The following is a 19,772-nucleotide window of genomic DNA, read 5'->3' on the forward strand; positions in this document are numbered from 1 at the left end:
ATAAGATCAGTTTCTTTGTACCCTCCAAGGCTGCACGCTGTGTTGTGGGTACTCACTGAGATGGGATGAATACCTGAAAGGGCCTAAAGCTTTTCTAAACTGTGCCAAGTGATTCAACCTGAATGCTAGTCCCTGGTTTCATTCCCCTTGCCAGTGCAGGGAGCACCCACAATGTCAAACTGTACCTCTTGGTCCCCCTCATTTCCTCTTTGAAATCCAGTCTCCCTAGGAGGCTTCTTCAGATTCACACAAAAATGGATAATTTCCCCAATGACTCCTTCACCCCACTTCCAGGACACACCACACTTTTCATTTGGGAAGACTATTCTTAGTTCTACTGCTTATATGTCCATGTAGAGTACAAGCATGATATCCAGAAGACAGGAATTCTGTGTCCATCCATACAACACCCAGATCCACTAATTAATGTTAACCAAGGGCTCCTTCTCTTGAAGACAAAGATGAAGTGATCAATACAATATCCTCAATCTCCACCCCACCCGTCCTACCCCACATTTAATAGAACCTAAAGCTGCTGGGAATACTTATTTATTTATTTGGTCTATTAACATCAAGATCTGCAAAAAACAACCTCTAAACACAAGAAAACTCGAACATTAACATTCTTCTTCAATTTTGTGTAAGCTCTGCAGTACGGAAAATATACAAACTTCAAACAGCTGCAAAAATAGTGTCTTTGGGAGAAAATAGAGTTTCTACATTGATACAAGAAAAATAGGCATTTTTCTAATCCATCCCAGCTCTGGGGCAGGTGGAGAGTGTAGAGTTGCCATTTGCCACCTGGAGGAATGCCAGCTGTCGCGCTCCCCCACTACCCACCTGGGGCTGGGCAGGCTGGGCTGCTGCTTAAGACAATCTTTAGTCAGGGTGAAAGCGAGATGAAAATGCCACTTGGGAAAATGCCTGGTTCCCCCCCAGCCCGCAGCTTTATTGGTCAAGTGTTATGGCCCTTCAGGGCTGCTTTGGTCAGCTCCTCCAATGAGGAGGCATGGGGACGGGGACTGAGAGGATGGGGGTTTCAATCTTCTGGTCTCCTCTTCTGTGTCTGTTGAGGAGGAAAGGGAAGAAAATCGGTGGCGTCCCCTCTCCTTCCATCACGGCCAGTTTGCTCCATGACAAGGACAAGGGCCTCCTATACAGTCATTTGGACTCACATCCCAGGGAGGGTGACTCAGAACCTTCTGGGCGAGTTTTCCACCAAGTGAGGGAAGTGGCAGGTACACAGGTGTGAGTCGTGAGCTGCCCATCTGCTAGTGGAAAAGGCAGGTCCCCTCATATTCAGAAGGGCTTGTGTCCATCAGAAAAAGGACCTGGGGCTTTGACACAATAAATGAAAGTGCTTGAAGGCCGAGAGGGGAGGGCTCCTCCATCCCCCGTCTCAAGGGAGCTAGGGAGGGGCCTGCCACCAAGGCACTGGTCTCCATGGTGAAGGGGGAAGGGAGGGATCCTCAGACCACCAGGGAGCTCTGGAAAAGCACGGGCTCTTCTGATGGTGGGGTGCGCTGCCATGGCTCAAATGGCAGTGGGGAAGTCTTGGAGGCCTCTAGATCCTTCCGAGGTGGTGGCCTGGGGCTGGCGGGAGGAAGGGGAGACCCCGGGCTTGAGGGGCAGTTACGGAAGATGAAGCCCATGCTGGGGAAGAGGGGCTTCATCAAGCTGACAGGGCAGAAGGCTGAGCCGGTCGGATTGAAATGGACTTTGTTCTTGTCAGGACAGGAAGTCAGGAAGGCCAGGTCAGGACCTGGAGACCTGGAAGATGGAGAGAGACACACAGACACACACGTACATGCATAGAGAAACAGCCAGTGAGAGAGATCGTGGTGTCAGGGTGGCAGGGGAGCTGGGTCTCTGTTCAAACAGGATGGTAACTTGACCAAAAAACATAAAGCTACAAACAGTCTTTAGGCCCCTCAGCTCTCTATTTTTTAAAAATATGACTAAACAACAGTAAATACACTTTAGCTAGAAACAGGAGGGATTGAAGCTAAACAGGAAGGAGAACTTCCTGACAATGTGACTCTGGAGGAGGAGACCAAGGGATCTTTTCATTTGAAAGATTTCATCAGTGAACAGTGTTTTGGGGGCAGGCCACTTGCCTAAAAGCAGAGATCCAGGCAAAGTGACTTTCTAAGGCTCTGTACAGCCTGAAGCAGGGTTTCTCAGCCTTAGAACTGCAGATATTTTGGGCTGGATAATTCTTTGCTGTAGGGTGGGGTGGGGGTAGGGGTGTGCTGTCCTGTGCATTGTAGGATGTTTAACAGCATCCCTGGCCTCTACCCACTAGATGCCAGTAGTACCACACCCCCTCCCCCACCCTTTTTGTTAGACAACTAAAAATGTTTCTTGACATTGCTAAATGTCCCCTTGGGGGCAAAAATGTCCCCCATTGAAATCCATTGGCTTAAAGAATCTAATTTTTGAGCACATGTGAAAGGCAAGATTTTCAAAACTTTTGCTGGGAGGAAAGGATAGCAACAACTATGAAAAAGGCAGCTAAACCTTAGTGGAAGATCAAGGTTCTAACTCACCATGTGGTCTTGGCCACATCTGTCTCATCTTTAATGTGGGAAGAATCATCCCTACCTTTCTGATCATTTAGGGAAAATGGAAGGATAAAAAGAGGTTGGGTCAGAGAGTTCTTGAGTAAGGAATCCTTATGATAAAAAAGAAGATTATCTGGCCATGCTTAGAGGATTGTGAGATGCTGCTGGTTGTGAGGACTGGGTGAGAGGACAAACATGTGGGATGGTGGTGAGACTCTGTCACTAATGGTTCCCAGCGATTCCCTCTTTCTTTCTTTCTTTTTTTTCTTTTATTTTGGGGATGGGGTGGGGGCAGCTGTCTGGTACAAGGATCTTAACCCTTGACGTTGGTGTTGTCAACACTGTGTTCTAACTGACTGAGCTAACCAACCAGCCCTCTTTTTTACTTTTTATTGAAGTATATACACAGAAAAATACACTCAGTGTACAGATTGGTAAATCGACTACCATTTTAATTCTAGTATTTTAATAATTCCAAAGCCCAGGAAAAAGAGCAAGGTGTGAGGAGAAGGCAGAGATCTGGCACAAAATGGGAAGAAGGCGAGGGTGGTGAAAAGGAAGGCCTGGGGTCCCAGAGACTCCACAGTGGCAAGGTGTCCCCTGACGCAGAAGGGTTTAAAAGAATCCCACTTTATAGGGAGGTGGGGAATGAGCAGGAGAGGGAATGTTCTGGGTGTGTGTGTGTACATGTGAGGAAGGTGACCAAGAGGAGACCAAGCAGCTCTCAAAGAACATGAGACAACCAGTATAACCCTCAACGGCTCGATCCTTGCCTGGGAAATCCAGGCGATCTTAGTGGGATCAGCAGCTAGGAAAATGGGCCAAAAAAGCCGCTAAACACAAGAACTTCCCAAAAGGGAAGTTGATAAAATAAAGAGACCCCAATGAGCTGCAGAATTTCAATCCCAACATATCTTAGAAAATAGTGGATGGATCACCATCTCTCTTAACGTGTTAACGCGAGGCAGGATGAGATGGTACGCCTTTAGGCCTCTTCTGGCACTACAAGTCCATGACAAGCTCAAGACAAGCAACAGCCTAATTTCCACCAGCATTTCCAGGTTGTAATTACTCAACTATAATGTGGGTTGAGAGAGGGAGCAAGAGCTCAGAGTCTGCTGAAGCTACAAGGTCTGGCCTCTTCCCCCTACAAGTCCTCGAAGGACCCAGGGGTCTTGAAGGGACACCAGGTAACAGTGATGATAGTGACACCACCCCTGGTGACTACAGCTTTCTCTGTCACTCTTACTCTGGGTTATATGTTTACCTTTGACTACCACCATGGGTTATCCTCTCATTTCACATACAAATGGTGCCCTCAACACCCAGAACCCAGCCCCAGCTAAATCTTCATTCACACACCATGACTGAACTTCCTGACTGCCACTGAAACCACAACTTCCAGTGTGAATCTGTCAGGGGAAGTATTAATCTGGCAGGGGAAAATGAAACGAGCTCTATGGTGCCTGCTAAGGGCAGGCAAATGGAAAGGTTGGCTCTCAATTCTCTCTGGTAATGGGAGGGAATTGTAAAGAATCACCAGAAGAAAGGCTTCTGTATTATCCAATCTGGTTTAGGAATATTCCACAGTCATTTCTGGGAGTTCATGACACTTGGAGCCACTGCAGCCACAGAGTGAAGACTTGACTCAGAAGCAACTGGAGAGCTGTTTCGGCTCCCCATTCTACTGCAGTGGGGGTGCAACACCTCCAATGGCTGAGTGAAGAGAACTACTATTACATTCTCTCTCTCTCTCTCTGATTACAGTCTAGCAAATTCTCACACTTTCCTCGGGGATGGAAAAAAATAGAAGAAACAAAGGGCTTAGGTTTCAGATATATTTTCTTTCCAGCTCCTGCTGCGCTTGTGGCTGGCATGTGGGCAGAGAGCAGGTTTCTATGGAGATAATGATAAGCAAAGATTTAAGTGCTCAGAGTAGGTAATGTCAACAAGTTTGATCGTGGAAAAACTGCAATGCTGATAATCTAAAGGTGACAACACCTCTATGACAAGAGAGTGCAAAGACTGAAGAAGGGCCTGTCAGGTGCGATAACAAGGGCTCCCCCTCCACCTTGTGCCTCCCTCCCATGCCCTGTCCACTTGATGTACTCACATGGCCTCTTCAAACACACGCACTCTCTCACAGCCTTCTGGAGGCTCGCGTTTGAAGACATAGCTGTGATTGGGCCGAGGGGAGGCAGCAAACGCAAGGACTGGAGAGGGGCTGCCATCTTCAAGGAGGTGGTGGCCTGGAGAGGAGACTGCAAACAGAGCAAAGCTGAGTCTAGTGGGGATGCAGGGAAGGCCTCTACTCTCCACAGCTCAGGCCTTGGGTAGCAAGAGTGAGACTGGGAGACACATGGTAAGGTAGGTGGCAATGGTTATGCTAATCGTTTGTGTGTTTATACTTTACCTTAAAAAAACCTTTGAGGTAGCTTACAAAAATACATAGCATATAAAAGAATAAAAAAGCATAGCTGAATGGATGGAAAAATAAGGTGCATACCAACTCTGTATTCCCAGGAAGTAGGCTGGGACTGAAACTCCAAAGCTCAGCCTTAAAGGAATCCTAAATGCTGTCTCTCTCTGCTTTCTTCCAAGACTTCAACCCCTTGCCAGCCAACATACCACAGCTTCTTCCTTTCCACAGTCTTTAAAATCTATCCCTTCTTCCAGAAAGAACTCTGGTACTGACTCAGAGAAGCAATCTTTACTCAACCCCACTTGCAGGATAAAATTCCTCTCACTTTCTACACAGCAAATGTACTTTGCTTAGGTTGCAAATATTGACTCTATCTGTATTTATCTCACATGTATTCCTTCTTACTCTATGCTCCATTTACTTGTGTGTATTGTTAGATCATGCCCTTGACCATCCGACCTAACAGGGTTGCTGTGAGAGTCAAATCAGATGATACAGACAACAGTGTCTTATAATGCAGATATCGTTATTAGGAGGTAGGAATCATGTCTCATTCTCTTCGTGAAGCAGCCAGGGAACACAAAAGTAGAGATTTGGAGTCAGAAAGTTTGGGTTTCAGTCTGGGTCAAACTGTGTGACCCTAGGCAAGAAACACATTCTCTTATTTTGTATCATTCACAATCACCTTGCAATCTATTGCTGGTAATGAGTACAGTAGACATCTAAATTCACTGGCTTTCTACTATAGCATGCTGGACAGGCCAAAAAATGGGATAGGAGGGATTGCTTCTTTGGATTCCAGTAACGATTAAATAAAAGTATAGATGCATAGACTTTATAAACCATAAATGCGAATATTATGTCAAGAACCATATTATAGGGGCTGGCCCGTGGCTCACTTGGGAGAGTGTGGTGCTGATAACACCAATGCCACGGGTTCGGATCCCTATATAGGGATGGCCGGTTGGCTCACTGGGAGAGCGTGATGCTGACAACACCAAGTCAAGGGTTAAGATCCCCTTACTGGTCATCTTAAAAAAAAAAAAAAAAAAGAACCATATTATTATTGGTATAATATGCAGAATAAAGATGACTCATAAAGATATTCTAGTTGGTTAGTAGGTAATAATGTTGGGCTTGAAATTGGTTAGAGGTGGAAAAGGGATGGAGCCCACTCTGCTGCCTCAGCCTCACGACTCACCTTTGTCATTGGGGACACATGCCAGCTCCTCGATAGCACCCCGGTGTTCCTCATGGCTGGCCCGGCCAGAAGGCTGGGGGGATGCCAAGGGCATGGAGGGAGAGCTGGCAAGGTTGCCAGGCTCCAGGAGGAGAAGGGGATGGTCACAGCTGCCACTCTGGGGAGGGGCAGGGGCCCGGTGCCCATCAGGGATCTCGAGGATCTGACGAGGAAGAAAGACTCTCAGCCCTGGGGCTTTTCAAGCCTGCGGTACTGCAGTGACCCAGAGGGCCCCTGATGTTCTTCTTGTCCTCTATTCAGAACACCACTTCCCAAAGCCATTTATTTCCCTGACTACCCCTCAATCTAGGAGAAACCCCTCCTGCTTCTCCTGCTGCACTTGTTCTTTTCCCTCAGGGCACCTGCAGTCCAGTTTATAATCACATATTCTTTTATACGGCTTAATAGATGTGTCATCCCCACCAGGCTATAAGCCTCATGGGGGCAGGGACCTTCTGTGTGCTGGGCTCTGGGAACACAAAGATGAATAATATATGCAGGGGGTACAATAGGGACAAACCACCAGTACACAGTAAGTACTGTAAGCCTTTGCAGGACAAGCCTGCAGATGATTACCTTTTTTTTTCTTTGATGATTGCCCTTTTTAAACATTCAGTGGTACTTGTACCCATGGCTCACCAAATTGTGTGCATGTGTTTGGGTGTATATAAAATCCTACATATAGTATAGTCAGATTAAAAATCAACCAGCAGGTAAATCATAAACTGGGGAGTATGCCCGTTAGAATTATATTAATACCACCCAATTGGCATTCCCCAATTATACTTTGTCAGTATAAAAATGTGTCTGAGAGTACAGAAAAGGTAGCTGTAATTCTGCCTGGGAGTGGGGTTGGGGAGAAGGCTGCACAGGGGCAACCAAGCAGAGGGATGAATGTGTGTCACCAGGTGGAGATGGAGGGATGGAAGTAGTATTACAGGCGGCATGAACCGAGGCACTGGTGGGTGCTAGTGCCAAGGATGTAGGGAACGGCGAGCTGGTAATCTGGCTGAAGAATGATGTCCAGCTCATTCCTCGCAGCTGGGGACCCTCCTCTGCCAATCCTCGCTCCTTTTTCTAATCACCACCTAAAAGCTTTCTCCAGTTACACCCAGTCATCTCTGCTGTCCCTGTGGTTAAGTCCATTGGAGACTAATAAACTCCATTTGTGTTCCTTTTGCAGGCTCGAGTTTGTATATTACCGTTTATGCAGCCACAGCCCCTGAGGCTCTGGAGAGCAAGCATCCCACATCCCCTCGTGCAGGTTCAGTGAGAGGCGGGGTCAGGACACTCAGGGCGTGGCTGCCACTCACCCTCAGCAGTTCCTCTTCACCCTGCTCCTTCACAAACACCTCCTCCAGCTCTTGATTGAGTCCTTCCAGGCTTCTGTGTAGGCAGGGGCTGAGTCGCAGGACAGAGGACTCTGAGGGGAAGCTGGGAGGGGACGCCTGAGGAGGAGGCAAATGAAGCAGTCACGTGCAACCCCACCAAGCCCCGTGCAGTTGTCAGTTCTGACCAGAGGCAATGGTCATGTCTACACAGCAGAACCAAATGAATAAAGGATGATTTGGAGATAGTCACAAATTGCCATCGGCCCATTCAGCAGGGTTTTCTCCAGAAGTTGCAGCTCTGAGAGGTCTAGCGTGTACTTTCAGAGTCATTGCCTCAATTGTACAGGGGTAAGGGTAGAGGAGAGAAAAATTCAGAACAGCAAGAAGCCCTTCCAATGTCACTCCTCAAGTCCAAGTTTGGACTAAAGCTTCACAAAGTGTGCAATGTAGTAAGGCTCAGGAGCTGCAGGACCCAAGACAGCTCTGCCCACACAGGGGAGTCTACCATGGAGGAAGACAACGGGGAGAGGGTCAGGGGAGAAAACATACCCTCAGTGCTCCCCGCACCGCGTGGTCCCCTTGGAGTGGGGAACCCCGCTCCTTCTCTTTGCTGCTACGGCTCAGCTTCGTCCTCTGCAGTTGTTGCTTCAACTTGGTGATCTAGCAGCCCAGAGACAGGAGGAGAGGCTGTGACGCCAAGCAAAAGTGCTCCAGGCCCCTCCTCCCAGGTGTGGCCCCTGCCAGAGGCCCGTAAAGATACATGAAAGGGAGATGGAAGTTAATCTTCCATCTCGAAATAGTTCAGTGGTAAACAATGTGATGATAGGTTCCTCAAATAAGGTGGATACCTTCCTAACTAGACCATTTGATTTTTTGAATTACCATGCCTTCTTTAGATGGAACAGTTTCCAAAAAATTAAAAATACGCAACAATGAAACCATTTTGTCTTTCAGAGATTCCAAAGGCATGGAATACTACTCTATTAATAGCTATGGAAGATGATGTTTCTCATTGCTGATGGCAGTTCACTCCTCTAAGTACATGCGCAACTATCTCAAGAGCCCCGAGATCAGGAAGGTTGAAAATATTCTCCCCCATTTTATTTATTTATTTGTTTGTTTGTTTGTTTGTTTTAAAAGATGACCGGATTTATTTATTTGTTTGTTTGTTTGTTTGTTTGTTTTAAAAGATGACCAGTAAGGGGATCTCAACCCTTGATTTGGTGTTGTCAGCACCACGTTCTCCCAAGTGAGCTAACTGGCCATCCCTATATAGGATTTGAACCTGTGGCCATGGTGTTATCAGCACCACACTATTCCAAGTGAGCCATGGGCCGGCCCTATTCTCACCCATTTTAAAGGAGACTACACCAAATAAGGATAGGCTTTCAAGGAGGAATATCAGATTTCATCTTGACTTCCATATCCTGGAACAATTACAGTTATCATCAATAATTTTGAATATTATCCCTGTCACATTTGTAATTCTGGACCTTCTTGCCCTCATCTGGCAAATGCTCAGGGGATGCAGAGCTAGTTAAATATGAGCCTAAATGAAATGGAATTCAGAGAGTAGATCTGCTGCTCTCAGCCTTGCAATCTATGAATGTAGCCGAGAAGAAAGTGCTGTCAGATTTGCTGTTGTGGACGCTCACACTGTGATTCCGCATCCTTAGTGTGAGTAACTTGCTTACTCTCATCAATGAAATATTTTTTATTTCCCTAGTCTTACACTCACAGTGCATCCCCTTCATATTTTCTCATTGTTTTCCGTAACAAGGAGGGCAGAAGCAACTTCCTCTTGTAAAGAGGTAGAGGGTGAGTCCTAGCAAGTTGTTCCTCTCAGGAGGAGCTGGTTTGGGAGCCCTGGAATTCCAGCCTGGCTTTCTCTACTCAGCCTCAATGACTTTAGCCCTCCTGAAGGAGAGGGAGGGCCAGGAAAATGTGTTGGGAACACATCATTATTTTTCTCTTTTAAAAATCAGGCTGGATGAATAGTTAAGTAGTAAATGAAGTTGAGGGCTCCCAAATCCCAGGAACTCACTCCCTGTCTTCCCCCAGCCTCTGAGCTGCTTATCTGGATCCAACCTCAAAGTAAAGTGAGAATAACAGTGGTTCCAACCCTGTGCCAGCAGTCACTGGCCAAGCCCTTGCCTAACAGGAAGGTCTGGGCTCCCCTAAGAACTGACCACAAGGAGTCGGGGGAGTCGCATTGAAGGAGCCATCTCATCAGGAAAAGGCTAGGAGGAGGCAAGTGAGACTGGGAGCATGATTCCACTTTGGAGCAGATGCATCACCTGGTGCTGGGGGATGAAGAGGCAGCTTGCCTAGCTGGGTAGTTAGAAAGGGCAGTTACCTCTTTCCGGTGGTCTGTGCTGCCCCAGGATGCTGAGCGCTTATGTGCGCAGGAGTTGGCCTGCTCACCTTCTAGCTCTTGCCAGGACAGGGGGGTCTGCAGGGAGAGAAACACAGTGAGTTAAGGCAGCTTCTCAGGCAGGCACTGGGGAAGCAGACAGTTTCCTGGTAGAGGTGGTGGCCCTTTCAAGGTTCTCTCACCTGTTCATCAACCTCCTGAAAACTCCCAGCCTGTTTTGTTCCTCAGGCTTCTCAACCTGCACTGCCTCCTTACCAACTCACATCCTCCAGGAAACCTTCCCTGATGACTCGATAGAGCCAACCTCTCTTTACTTTTTTATGACTTTTATGCATGTATTCCAGATGCTCCCGAATGGTGACAACAAGTATTGCCCTTCCTATCCCAACCAGCTCCAAAAGAGCCTGGCCTCAAGGAATCACTGGCATTCTTTATTCTTTCACCCTGTGTGTGGCTAGCACAGGCCCAAGCTCCTAGGAGCCCAATGAAAACAAGGTGATGGACAGGACTCCATTAAGGAATTATTAAGTGGTAAAACTGGAGAAAGGTCAACATAGGTCCCCTCAGCAAAGCAGGAGACTCCTGTATATATAGTACAATGCCTCAAACTTGTTCCTTAATTTTTCCCCGAACACAGAATAGGTTTTGGGGGCCCTAAAGTCCTCCTGAACCAAGTAGGGAGGACACATTTTCAGAAAGGAAGAAGCCAGAATTTCGAACCTAGCCCTGATTTTTGACCCCTCATGGCCTTATCACTACTCCTCCTGGGCCCTGTCCTGCCCCTTGGGAGAACAGGGCTCTCAGTCTGCCACCCTCCCTCCTGCCTGCATGGAAGACTGAAGGCCCAGAATGGAGGCAGGGAGAGCTGTAGAACCACTTCCTGAGCCCCCATCCAAGGGAGGAAGTTGTTGGCTCTAAGCATGAAGCCGAAGAGGCCCAGATCCCTTCCCACCACGAATATCCCTACTTCCATTCCAAGGGGGGGGTCTGGGGGGAATGCTCCAGTGGAACCCGTTCCTCTCTAACTTCTGTGCACAAGCTGCCAAAGACACAAGGGCCTGGGAACCATCTTCTCCAAGAGATCTGCTGACCTCCCCCAAGAGGCTGCTGCAAACAGAAAAGGCGGAGGATAAGGGAGGAAAAACAACTACTCACCACCCAACAGCTGCTAAGAGGAGCTGGGCGGGGGCAGCATGAACAGGACTATAAGAGTGGACTGCCATGTGTGACAGCTGCAGCAGAGAGAGGCCACTGGGGACTAAGTCTCCCTGACTCTTCCTTCTCTCAGCTGCCCACTGATCAGGACATGTATGTACTGAGCTGTGCGACATAGCCAGGGTGAGACAATGCCCTAACTTCCTTGTCCTGATGTTAGCATCACAAAGAGGACATCCAGAGAGCCATTCTCCCACAGTTCCCTCCTTTTGGAAAAGGACAGGTAGCACATCCTTCAGGACCATATCTTGGGCACAAACCCCAAAGCCCTAGAGGTGAAGCTCTGACAGTATATGAAGACCAAGCAGCTGGTCTACTTCCACACGCTCGTGTCTCTCTAAAGCAAGGTGTTATCAGAGAGCACCTCAAAAAAGGCTTCTGGACATACTGAAAAGTGAGTGAGGAAGCCCATTTCTCCCACAGCTCCTTCAGCCCAGCAGACACATGAACAGTTCTCCCTTGCCAGGGCTCCACAGTCAACCCTATAGATTACTAGCGCTGCTGATCAAACCACTGCATCCCACAGAAGTCTGCTGTCCCTGGAAATGTGGCAGAGGCTATAGAGGAGGGATGACAGAAGCTAAGGTGACGATGCCTATTTTCCCTCCTACCAGAAGATACTGAACTCACAGGTGGATGGCAAGTAGTAGGAAAGACAGCCACACATGCAGGCTGCCATCTCTTACAAACTCTACCTTCTTTCTTCTGGGACATGTGAGGGGGTGGAAGGAGATATGTAGGCTAGCATAGAGTTTAGAAAGGACGTGAAGATCATGGGAGCTAGGATCATCTCCTCTCTATCCATTTCACCCCAGCTCTCTCTGCTTAGCAACATCCTCAACCATTGCCTACTCTGTGTAAACTACCAAGGCCATTGCTTTGTCTCAACACTCACCCCCTGGCAATACATATCACCATCTGACCCTTTATCCCACAGGCTGTCTCTCCATACTTGGCTCTCTGTCCTACCCAGGCAAACCCTTCTCCATCTCCTTTTTCTTACCTTACTGCCTAACCTCTAAGCCTGGTCTCCCCATCTAAGATGGCTCGCCCTACCATTCCCAGTCTTCTCATCAGGGAGCCTTTCCCAACTTGTTCACCTCATGCTGATGGCTCCTTAGCTCTGTGTCTCCTCTGTGCAGATGGGCTCAGGGTATACATCACTCACACATTCAAAAATAGCTATGAATGTATACTGTGTGCCAGGGACTGTTCCAGGTATTGGGGACACAACAGTGCACAAAATAAAAATCCTTGTCTCCTCTGAGTTTATGTTCTAATTGGGGACACAGTTTAAACAGTGACAAGTGCTAAAGAGAAAAATACAGCAAAGAGAGGGGATAGGAATGCTGGGCATGGGGGACACAACTTGAAATGTTAAGAGAGGTCCTAAATGAGAAAGCGACATCTGAATAAAAACATGGAGAAGGTGGGCCAGCCCGTGGCTCACTTGGGAGAGTGTGGTGCTGATAACAACAAGGCCGCGGGTTCGGATCCCTATATAGGGATGGCCGGTTGGCTCACTTTGGAGAGTGTGGTGCTGACAACACCAAGTCAAGGGTTAAGATCCCCTTACCAGTCATCTTTAAAAAAATAATGAAGAAGGTGAGTGAAATCTGAGATGAGAACGATCCAGACAGAGGGAACAGCAAGTGCAAAAGCCCTGAGGCAGGAGTGAGCCTGGTGTGTTTGAGGATGATAAGGAGACCAGTGTGGCTGGAGCAGAGTGAACCAGGGCAGAGTACAGAAGATGAGGTCAGTACGTGTGACAGGTTGAAAAATTGCCCCCCAAAGATATCAGTAACCTATAAATGTTACCTGGAACCTATAAATGTGACCTTACATGGTAAAGTTTTTGCAGATTTGATTAAGAATCTTAAAATGGGAAGATTATCCTGGATCATCACAGTGGGCCCTAAATGCCATTACAAGTGTCCTTGTAAGTGAGAGGTAGGCAGAGGGAGATTAGACATACACAGAAGAGAATAAGGTAATATGACCACAGAGGCAGAAATTGGAGTGAGGTGGCTATAGGCCAAGGAATGCCAGCAGCCACTAGAAGCTGGAAAATGAAGAGTGTGGCCCTGCCAACACTGTGATCTCAATCCAGTGAAAGTGAACTTGGACTTCTGGTCTCTAGAACTGTGAGAGAATAAATTTCTCTTGTTTTAATCCACTAAGCTTGAGGTAATTTGTTAAAGCAGCCTCAGGAACCTCATATGGTAGGTTATCCTGTGTCTGAAGCTGTTTACATGCTGGCATTGAGTATTCTTCAGGCAGGAGTGTATGTAGGTATGAGATGGGAGTGTCAGGAGCGGGGACCATGCCCCCCTTATTTTCAGTGCCCCTGGATGGACAGGACTCTCCTCTTTGTGTCTCATCACGGAGGTCTGGACCAAGGTCCCTTGGGAGCACAGAAAAGTCACAGCTGAGGAGGGCTACCCTGCATAGAACTACCCTTTTGGCCACAATAGGTGTCAAGCCATGCTGTGTGGCAGCACTGTACATAGTCATTCTAGGTGACCCTTTGGAAGCAGGGTAGCACTGGAGCTCAGCAGGCTAAAAATGTCATGTTTGTCATAGGGACTTCTGTACTGGAACAGACTCATTTAACACCCCAGCCTGGGGGAATAGGTAAGGGAGAAGCAGGACTGGACTATGAGTGGCAACAGCCAGCTGTGCAGATGACACTTAGGTTGTGCACAACTGGACATGGTTAGACCAAGAAGGTCTTACCTGGGATTCTGAGATCCCAGAGCAACATGTAGAAGGGTAACTGGGTATGGGGGTGGGCGACAGCTTCCCAAAGAGCCACCTAATATAACGAGGAGGAGCAGGATGGAGCTAAAACCCTCCACACAGGAATCTTTTTCTCAGCCCCCCCACCCAACTACGTTTCTACCTGCACTCCATGACCAGAAGCAGGAAGAGTCCTGGCCTTCGCTGTGTCCAGTGACCTTGGCACCTGAGCAAGCTCCAAATGCAGAGCTAGACTGGGCTCTGAGAACATAACCCACTATACTTGTGCAGAAGCAAAGAGCAGCATGGTGCCTGGCCTGGTGTAGATGGTCAGTAACTACATGTTGAACTAAAATTCAGCAGGGAATCAGTCCCTTAGGGCTCTGGCCAAACCAAAAGGAATGAAAAGGCTCTGAGGGTGGTCCGCTGGCCAGCACCGAGAACTCTGGCTGCAGGTGGCCAAGGCTACCATCTCTGGCCCTACAGTGACTATGCAACCCTCAGATTTTCCATCATGGTCCCGTTTTCAAATATTCAGTGCTGCTGTCAAACCATATGCTGAGCAACTGGTTCTGATTGCCAGTTTGGAAAATAGGCAATGTGCCCAGGCCCCCAAACCCACAGAGGAAAACATTTTAAAAAGGCCCACGATGGCCAGACTCAATTGTGTGTCATCACTGAATGTGGAGGCACTGGCTTGGGAAAAGGGGGAGGACAGCACACAGGTAGGGAAAAGACACAGAAAGGGAAGTCTTCCCAACCAGCATGCCCATCTCTGCCTCTGGCCTTCATGACACTCCATGAGGTTTGTCAAGGACCTAAGCTATGTTTTATTTTTTCCAAAAAGTAAGTCAAGGCTAAAGAAAAATAAAAATTGCCTAACAGGCTTCCCCACCTCACCTGGAGAATGCAGAGGAATCAGGGCTGGGGATGAGTAGAATGGGGTTGGGCTGCACAGGGCAGGTACCAGGTTCCCATCTGTCGACAAGATATAAGCAGGGGAACTTTGCTCAAACAGTCACTGCAGCTGTGGTGAGGCCACTTCCTCCCTCCAGAAGAGTATGAGAAGACTCGAATGCTTTGCACAGCAAAAAGAGAGAGGGGAGACCACAGCCACCAGTATGTGCTGCCATCACTGGCCCCAGCCCGGGCCCAGCCACTAGGAGGGGCCAGCCCAAAGCACTTGGTGGCCAGCTCTGGTTTACCAACTGACTTAGGGGAGGGTGGTCCAGAAAGGGGAAAACATATTCAGATAGACCTAAGGAATCCTGATAAAGTCCTGCAAGGCACAAAGAAACCTGCAGATGATGGTGATCTGCACTGGAGCCTTCCCAGCCTTTCCTGGAAGCCACTCTGCATCCAGCTCTAAACTCTTCCTTGTAGGTAACAGGCTAGTCTCTGGGAGACCTGGCCATCCCTCTCCCATTGTTCCTCCTGGCTCACATGCAGCACTTCTTCCCCAACTACTACATTCACCACTCCTCCTCCTTCCTAGAACATCCAGTTTGCCAAATAGGATCCATCCACACTCCTCTTCTTCCTTTGCCCCAATTATTTGGGTAACCATTTCTCCATGTCAGACTGCAAATTGCCTGAAGATTGTCCTTTATCCTTTGTACCTGCCTAAGAGCTTAAGACACGGCCAGGGGGCCGGCCCGTGGCTCACTCGGGAGAGTGCAGTGCTGATAACACCAAGGCCCCGGGTTCGGATCCTAAGAAAAAAAAAAAAAAAAAAGACATGGCCAGGAAGGGAACACTGGGATTGTTGACAGTACTGGGATATGTTCAAAAACTGACAGCTATTAACTCTATCTTCTGCCCTATGGAGAAGCCTCAAGTACACAGCATGCCCAGCTCTCTAAATGGCAGGTGTTCTGTGCTTGCTGCCCAAGTCTGAAACTTTCTTGGAGTGGGCAGAACCCTTGCCTCCTGTAGGGGTTTCAGAGGAAGAAGCTGCTTAGCCTAAACCATAACTATGACTCACTGTGAGGCATGCCCTTCGGAGTGCCAGGCTGATGTGGTCTCCAAACACATAATCTGGCTGCTGGTTTGGGGTGGGGGTTGAGGGGCTCGGTTAGGCAAGTAAGAGAGCAGTAATGAGTGCCTGCCAGTTATGGTGGAGGTACCGGAAAATAAACTACTACACTAGGGTGGCTAGAAGAGAAAGGGCAGAAGGTGGGGGTAGGGGTGGGAATAGCCCCCTTCTAGCTCAAAGAAACTGGGGAAAGGTTCTGGTATCAATACATTTTTAACAGGTTACAAGTTTTCAAGGACTTGGTAGATCCTGCCTCCTTCCCTTCCTTCTACCTTTTCCCACACTCCCTTGTATCTCCCCAATAAAACCTCTCCTTCATCTCCAGTCCTCTCCGGGTGACATCCCAGTGCTAGTAGGGAAGGAAATCCAATTACTTAGGGAGATGTCAGGAGAGCCTCTGGCCCTCACAGTGTAATACCAGTGTTGAAGAAGGTGGCTTGTGCCAGGCCTGGGGGCTCAAGCAGGAATTTAAATAGAGCCCAAAACCTAGAAGCAGAAAATTCCCAGAAGACCAGGAATGAAAGTTGGATAGAGTGCATATTTTTGTTTGGATGCCGATGTTGATCAGAATTCTCCCACCTCCTGACTGCAGCCACAATATTGACAGGTTGCTAAGAGTTCCTCGAGGGCTGGAGCCCATCCCAGGGAAAAGAGGAAAGCTGCATGGCTCGGCCTTGCCAGACCCACGGAGGCACATCGCTGACCTCTGTCTTGCTGTGGCAAGAAGCCCAGACTTGTTATATAAAAGATCTGGCCTGCAGCTGGAGCCTGAGCAAAAACACACAGCCTAGAGCTCATGTCTCTCAACCCGGCAAGGGAACATCTAAGGCCAACCCTGCCTTGAATTGACAAAGAGAAAGCTATTTCAAGAGTGGGACGGTGCCTTCCTAGAAGGACAGCAGCAGGAAATGACAGGGATGGGGATAGGTGGGCTACACAGAAGCCTGACCTCTGACAAAAGTGGATGCAATCATGAGCTTACATACTCAAAGCAATCTCAAGACCTGCTCCTCCAGGAAGCCCTCCTTGACTAGACACATTATTTGGACTGAGCACTCCCCTCAAAAGAAAAAGGGGTGTGTGTTCTCAGGCCTGTAAGGGGAAAGCATAATCTATCCTACTTGCCCTGTTCAAAGGATAGAGGGAACATCAGTGCCCCAGGCTCCCAGGAAGTAGGCCCACTCTGTCTGCTACTTGGAGTGTATCCTCCCTTCTCATTCTATTCATAGATATAAAGAGGACCATCAATTTTAACTACAGCAAATTCTTCTTGGTTCAAGATGGGGTATTCCCATGAGAATTCCCCTCCTCTAACCTTTGCCAGACATTTGGCCCCCTCTTATCCCTTGGCTGTCTACTTGTTGGCCTTCATGGAACTGGAATCCAGACTCCTAGAAGCCAAATCTTGTCCTCATTTCCTTATTCTCCATTCCAACATGCCAAGAACAGTACGGAGCATTCAAACATTCACTAGTAACATATGAAAAACAGATCTCAAATAAAATAAATAAAAAATAAGGAATTGATATGATATGCTCAGAAGAGTAAAGTGACCTGCACAGAGCACTTTCACACATCACTTGGCCATCAAGTCACCTACAAGTAGGCAAAGCAGGCACACTCCACCCTGCTTGCAAAGGAAGAGCTGACTCACCCCAAATTACCCAGAATGAAGGGCTGACTCTCAGCCTACTGTGTTTTCTACATTGTTTCTCTTTATCTAAGAACAACTCATTTGTTCTGAAGTTAAACAGGAATGGGTTAAAGCTGCATCAAAAGGAGATTTGCCCATCAGTTTAACTGCTAAGAACGTTGAAGTCCTGAATCAGATTAAGAAATAACTTTGTATCATATCATGTGTGAGATGACTTTTTGCTCAGGCTAATACTATCTTACCCAAAAACTGATAAATGGACCGGAGGATCTGTGAAAATTCCTTCCAAGCTTAGATTCTTAATGAAAAGACTGTCTGAAAGAAAAATACTGATGGAGAGGAACCTGGGCTCCACAGGACTCAAATGGGTCCACTGAAATCCTAGGCTGGGTTGCTGCCAAGGAATAACTCTCCATTATCTGAGAACTCTCCACTCCTATTACTCCAATGGGATCTATTTTGGCTCAGCACACTTTTTGGCCCCTTCTTCCGGTTGTCTTGGGATTGCAAACTCAATTGAATGTTGGCCCCGGTTTAATTTTAGCAAGGTAAATCTCATTTTTTAAAACCTAGGACAAATTCCAAAGCCAGCTGTTGATTACCTACACACGAATACTCAAAGCCAAACTGAAAAATCCAGATTGACCTCTCTCTTCCACCAGACAGGTGGAATGCAAACTCATTTTCATGTAAGTTTACCAAAACAACAACAACAACAAGCTGGTAAATATTATGAGATGAAAAGCTACGTGGTGAATATGCACAACCCAAACCCAGGACAAATCATTTCAATGACTGAGAGTAGATAAGTAGACCAAAGCCTCCTCAGCCAACCTCCTGCCCCATCCTTATCCCTTATCCCATTAGGAGAGAGCTTCATTACCTGGGTGGCCTTGTCATTGGTACAGCAGGTGAAGGCCCCATCAGCATCTCGTGGCCACTGGCCCAGAAGGTAGGAGCTGAGGATGGTGTCCAGGGAGAACGTACGTCGGACCTGGGGTGGCTGAGGCCTACACACTGACTTTTCTGGGGCCACTGAACATGGGACGCTGGCTGGAAGAGAGCACAGCCCATATACCTTGACATCAGCATGGAGGAAGGAGATACGGCAACCAATTCTCTTCTGATTGCCACATCTTCACTTACATCCACCTTGCTCCTGAAAGAATTTGTAGCAGCCTGCAAAAGCACATGCATTCTGACAAGAGTTTTCCTGACTTACCAGCTAGGCTTTATCACTGGAAACAGTATATACCACTTTACTTTGGACTTAGGGGTCACTTTATAAATGTCCTCACCTTTTTCCTGTTCCTAATGGACTGTGAACTGGGAGCTCCTAGGTCTCCACAATGAGTTTCCTGAGAGCAGCACTGTTGCCCATCACTAAAGAGGGAATTGTAAGTGGACAAAACCCAAATTTTCTTACATCTTTGATCTCCTGCCCTTCTTCCTCCCTCCAGCACCCATTGCAGGGCTCTTATGCACAGCACAAATTCAACCCAGTTAACTGAAGGACTCTTCATACTTCCTTCAGGACTGGTTAGCTCCAGGGAATCTAGGTGACTGAGATGAAGAAAACAATGTAATTATTTTCAACTATGCAGGATTGAGGAATCCAGTTTAGGAAAATATCCAAGTCTTTTTGTTCTCTCCTCTGTCTCTGACTTCTATCTAAATGAGATTAAAAATAAAGCAATTATATATCAATTCATTTTATTTTTACTTTGGTTAAAGCTTTCTAGGAGAAGGTAAAAGTTGAAACTGTTGATAAAATGTAAGCGTTCTGGAATCATCTGGATTGATCCTGTTTTCCATGGCCATATCCAAAATACTCTACTATCTTAAGATCTATAAAGGCTCTTTTTTTAAAACAGAACAAAATGTTTTCACATTGGTAGTAATCCCATGATAATTCATATGCACATTAAGCACAGCAAGAAGAACTGAGGACTATAGGTATAAATAAACTTGAAGAGCTTTACATTAAAAAGACACTAAAAGGTTGACAGTTCCTTAAAAAGTTAAAAATAGAAACTACCATATGATCCAGCACTCCATGTTAGGTATATACCCCCAAAGAACTGAAAGGAGGGACTTGGAGAGATATTTGCACACCCATGTTCAAGGCAGCATTAGTCACAATAGCCAAACAGTAGGAGCAACCCAAGTTCCATTGACAGATAAATGGATAAACAAAA

At 47.3% G+C, this 19,772-nt stretch overlaps 1 protein-coding gene across 1 annotated transcript in view; it reads right to left on the reverse strand.

Annotated features, from left to right (window-relative positions):
- Nucleotides 1–617: 617 nt before the first annotated feature.
- The window catches only part of FAM117A (family with sequence similarity 117 member A), a 42,942-nt gene continuing 23,787 nt past the window's right edge, over nt 618–19,772 (reverse strand). The window contains exons 2-8 of the mRNA XM_063112763.1: nt 18,458–18,627; nt 9,914–10,009; nt 8,107–8,217; nt 7,540–7,674; nt 6,188–6,389; nt 4,678–4,825; nt 618–1,770 (exon numbers count right to left, since the gene is read on the reverse strand). Of these exons, the coding sequence (XP_062968833.1) occupies nt 1,470–1,770; nt 4,678–4,825; nt 6,188–6,389; nt 7,540–7,674; nt 8,107–8,217; nt 9,914–10,009; nt 18,458–18,627 (1,163 nt within the window). The 3' untranslated portion in view covers nt 618–1,469. The remainder of the gene's footprint in view (nt 1,771–4,677; nt 4,826–6,187; nt 6,390–7,539; nt 7,675–8,106; nt 8,218–9,913; nt 10,010–18,457; nt 18,628–19,772) is intronic.

The sequence above is a fragment of the Cynocephalus volans genome, chromosome 10 (assembly GCF_027409185.1).
Source record: "Cynocephalus volans isolate mCynVol1 chromosome 10, mCynVol1.pri, whole genome shotgun sequence".
Classification (NCBI taxonomy): domain Eukaryota; kingdom Metazoa; phylum Chordata; class Mammalia; order Dermoptera; family Cynocephalidae; genus Cynocephalus; species Cynocephalus volans.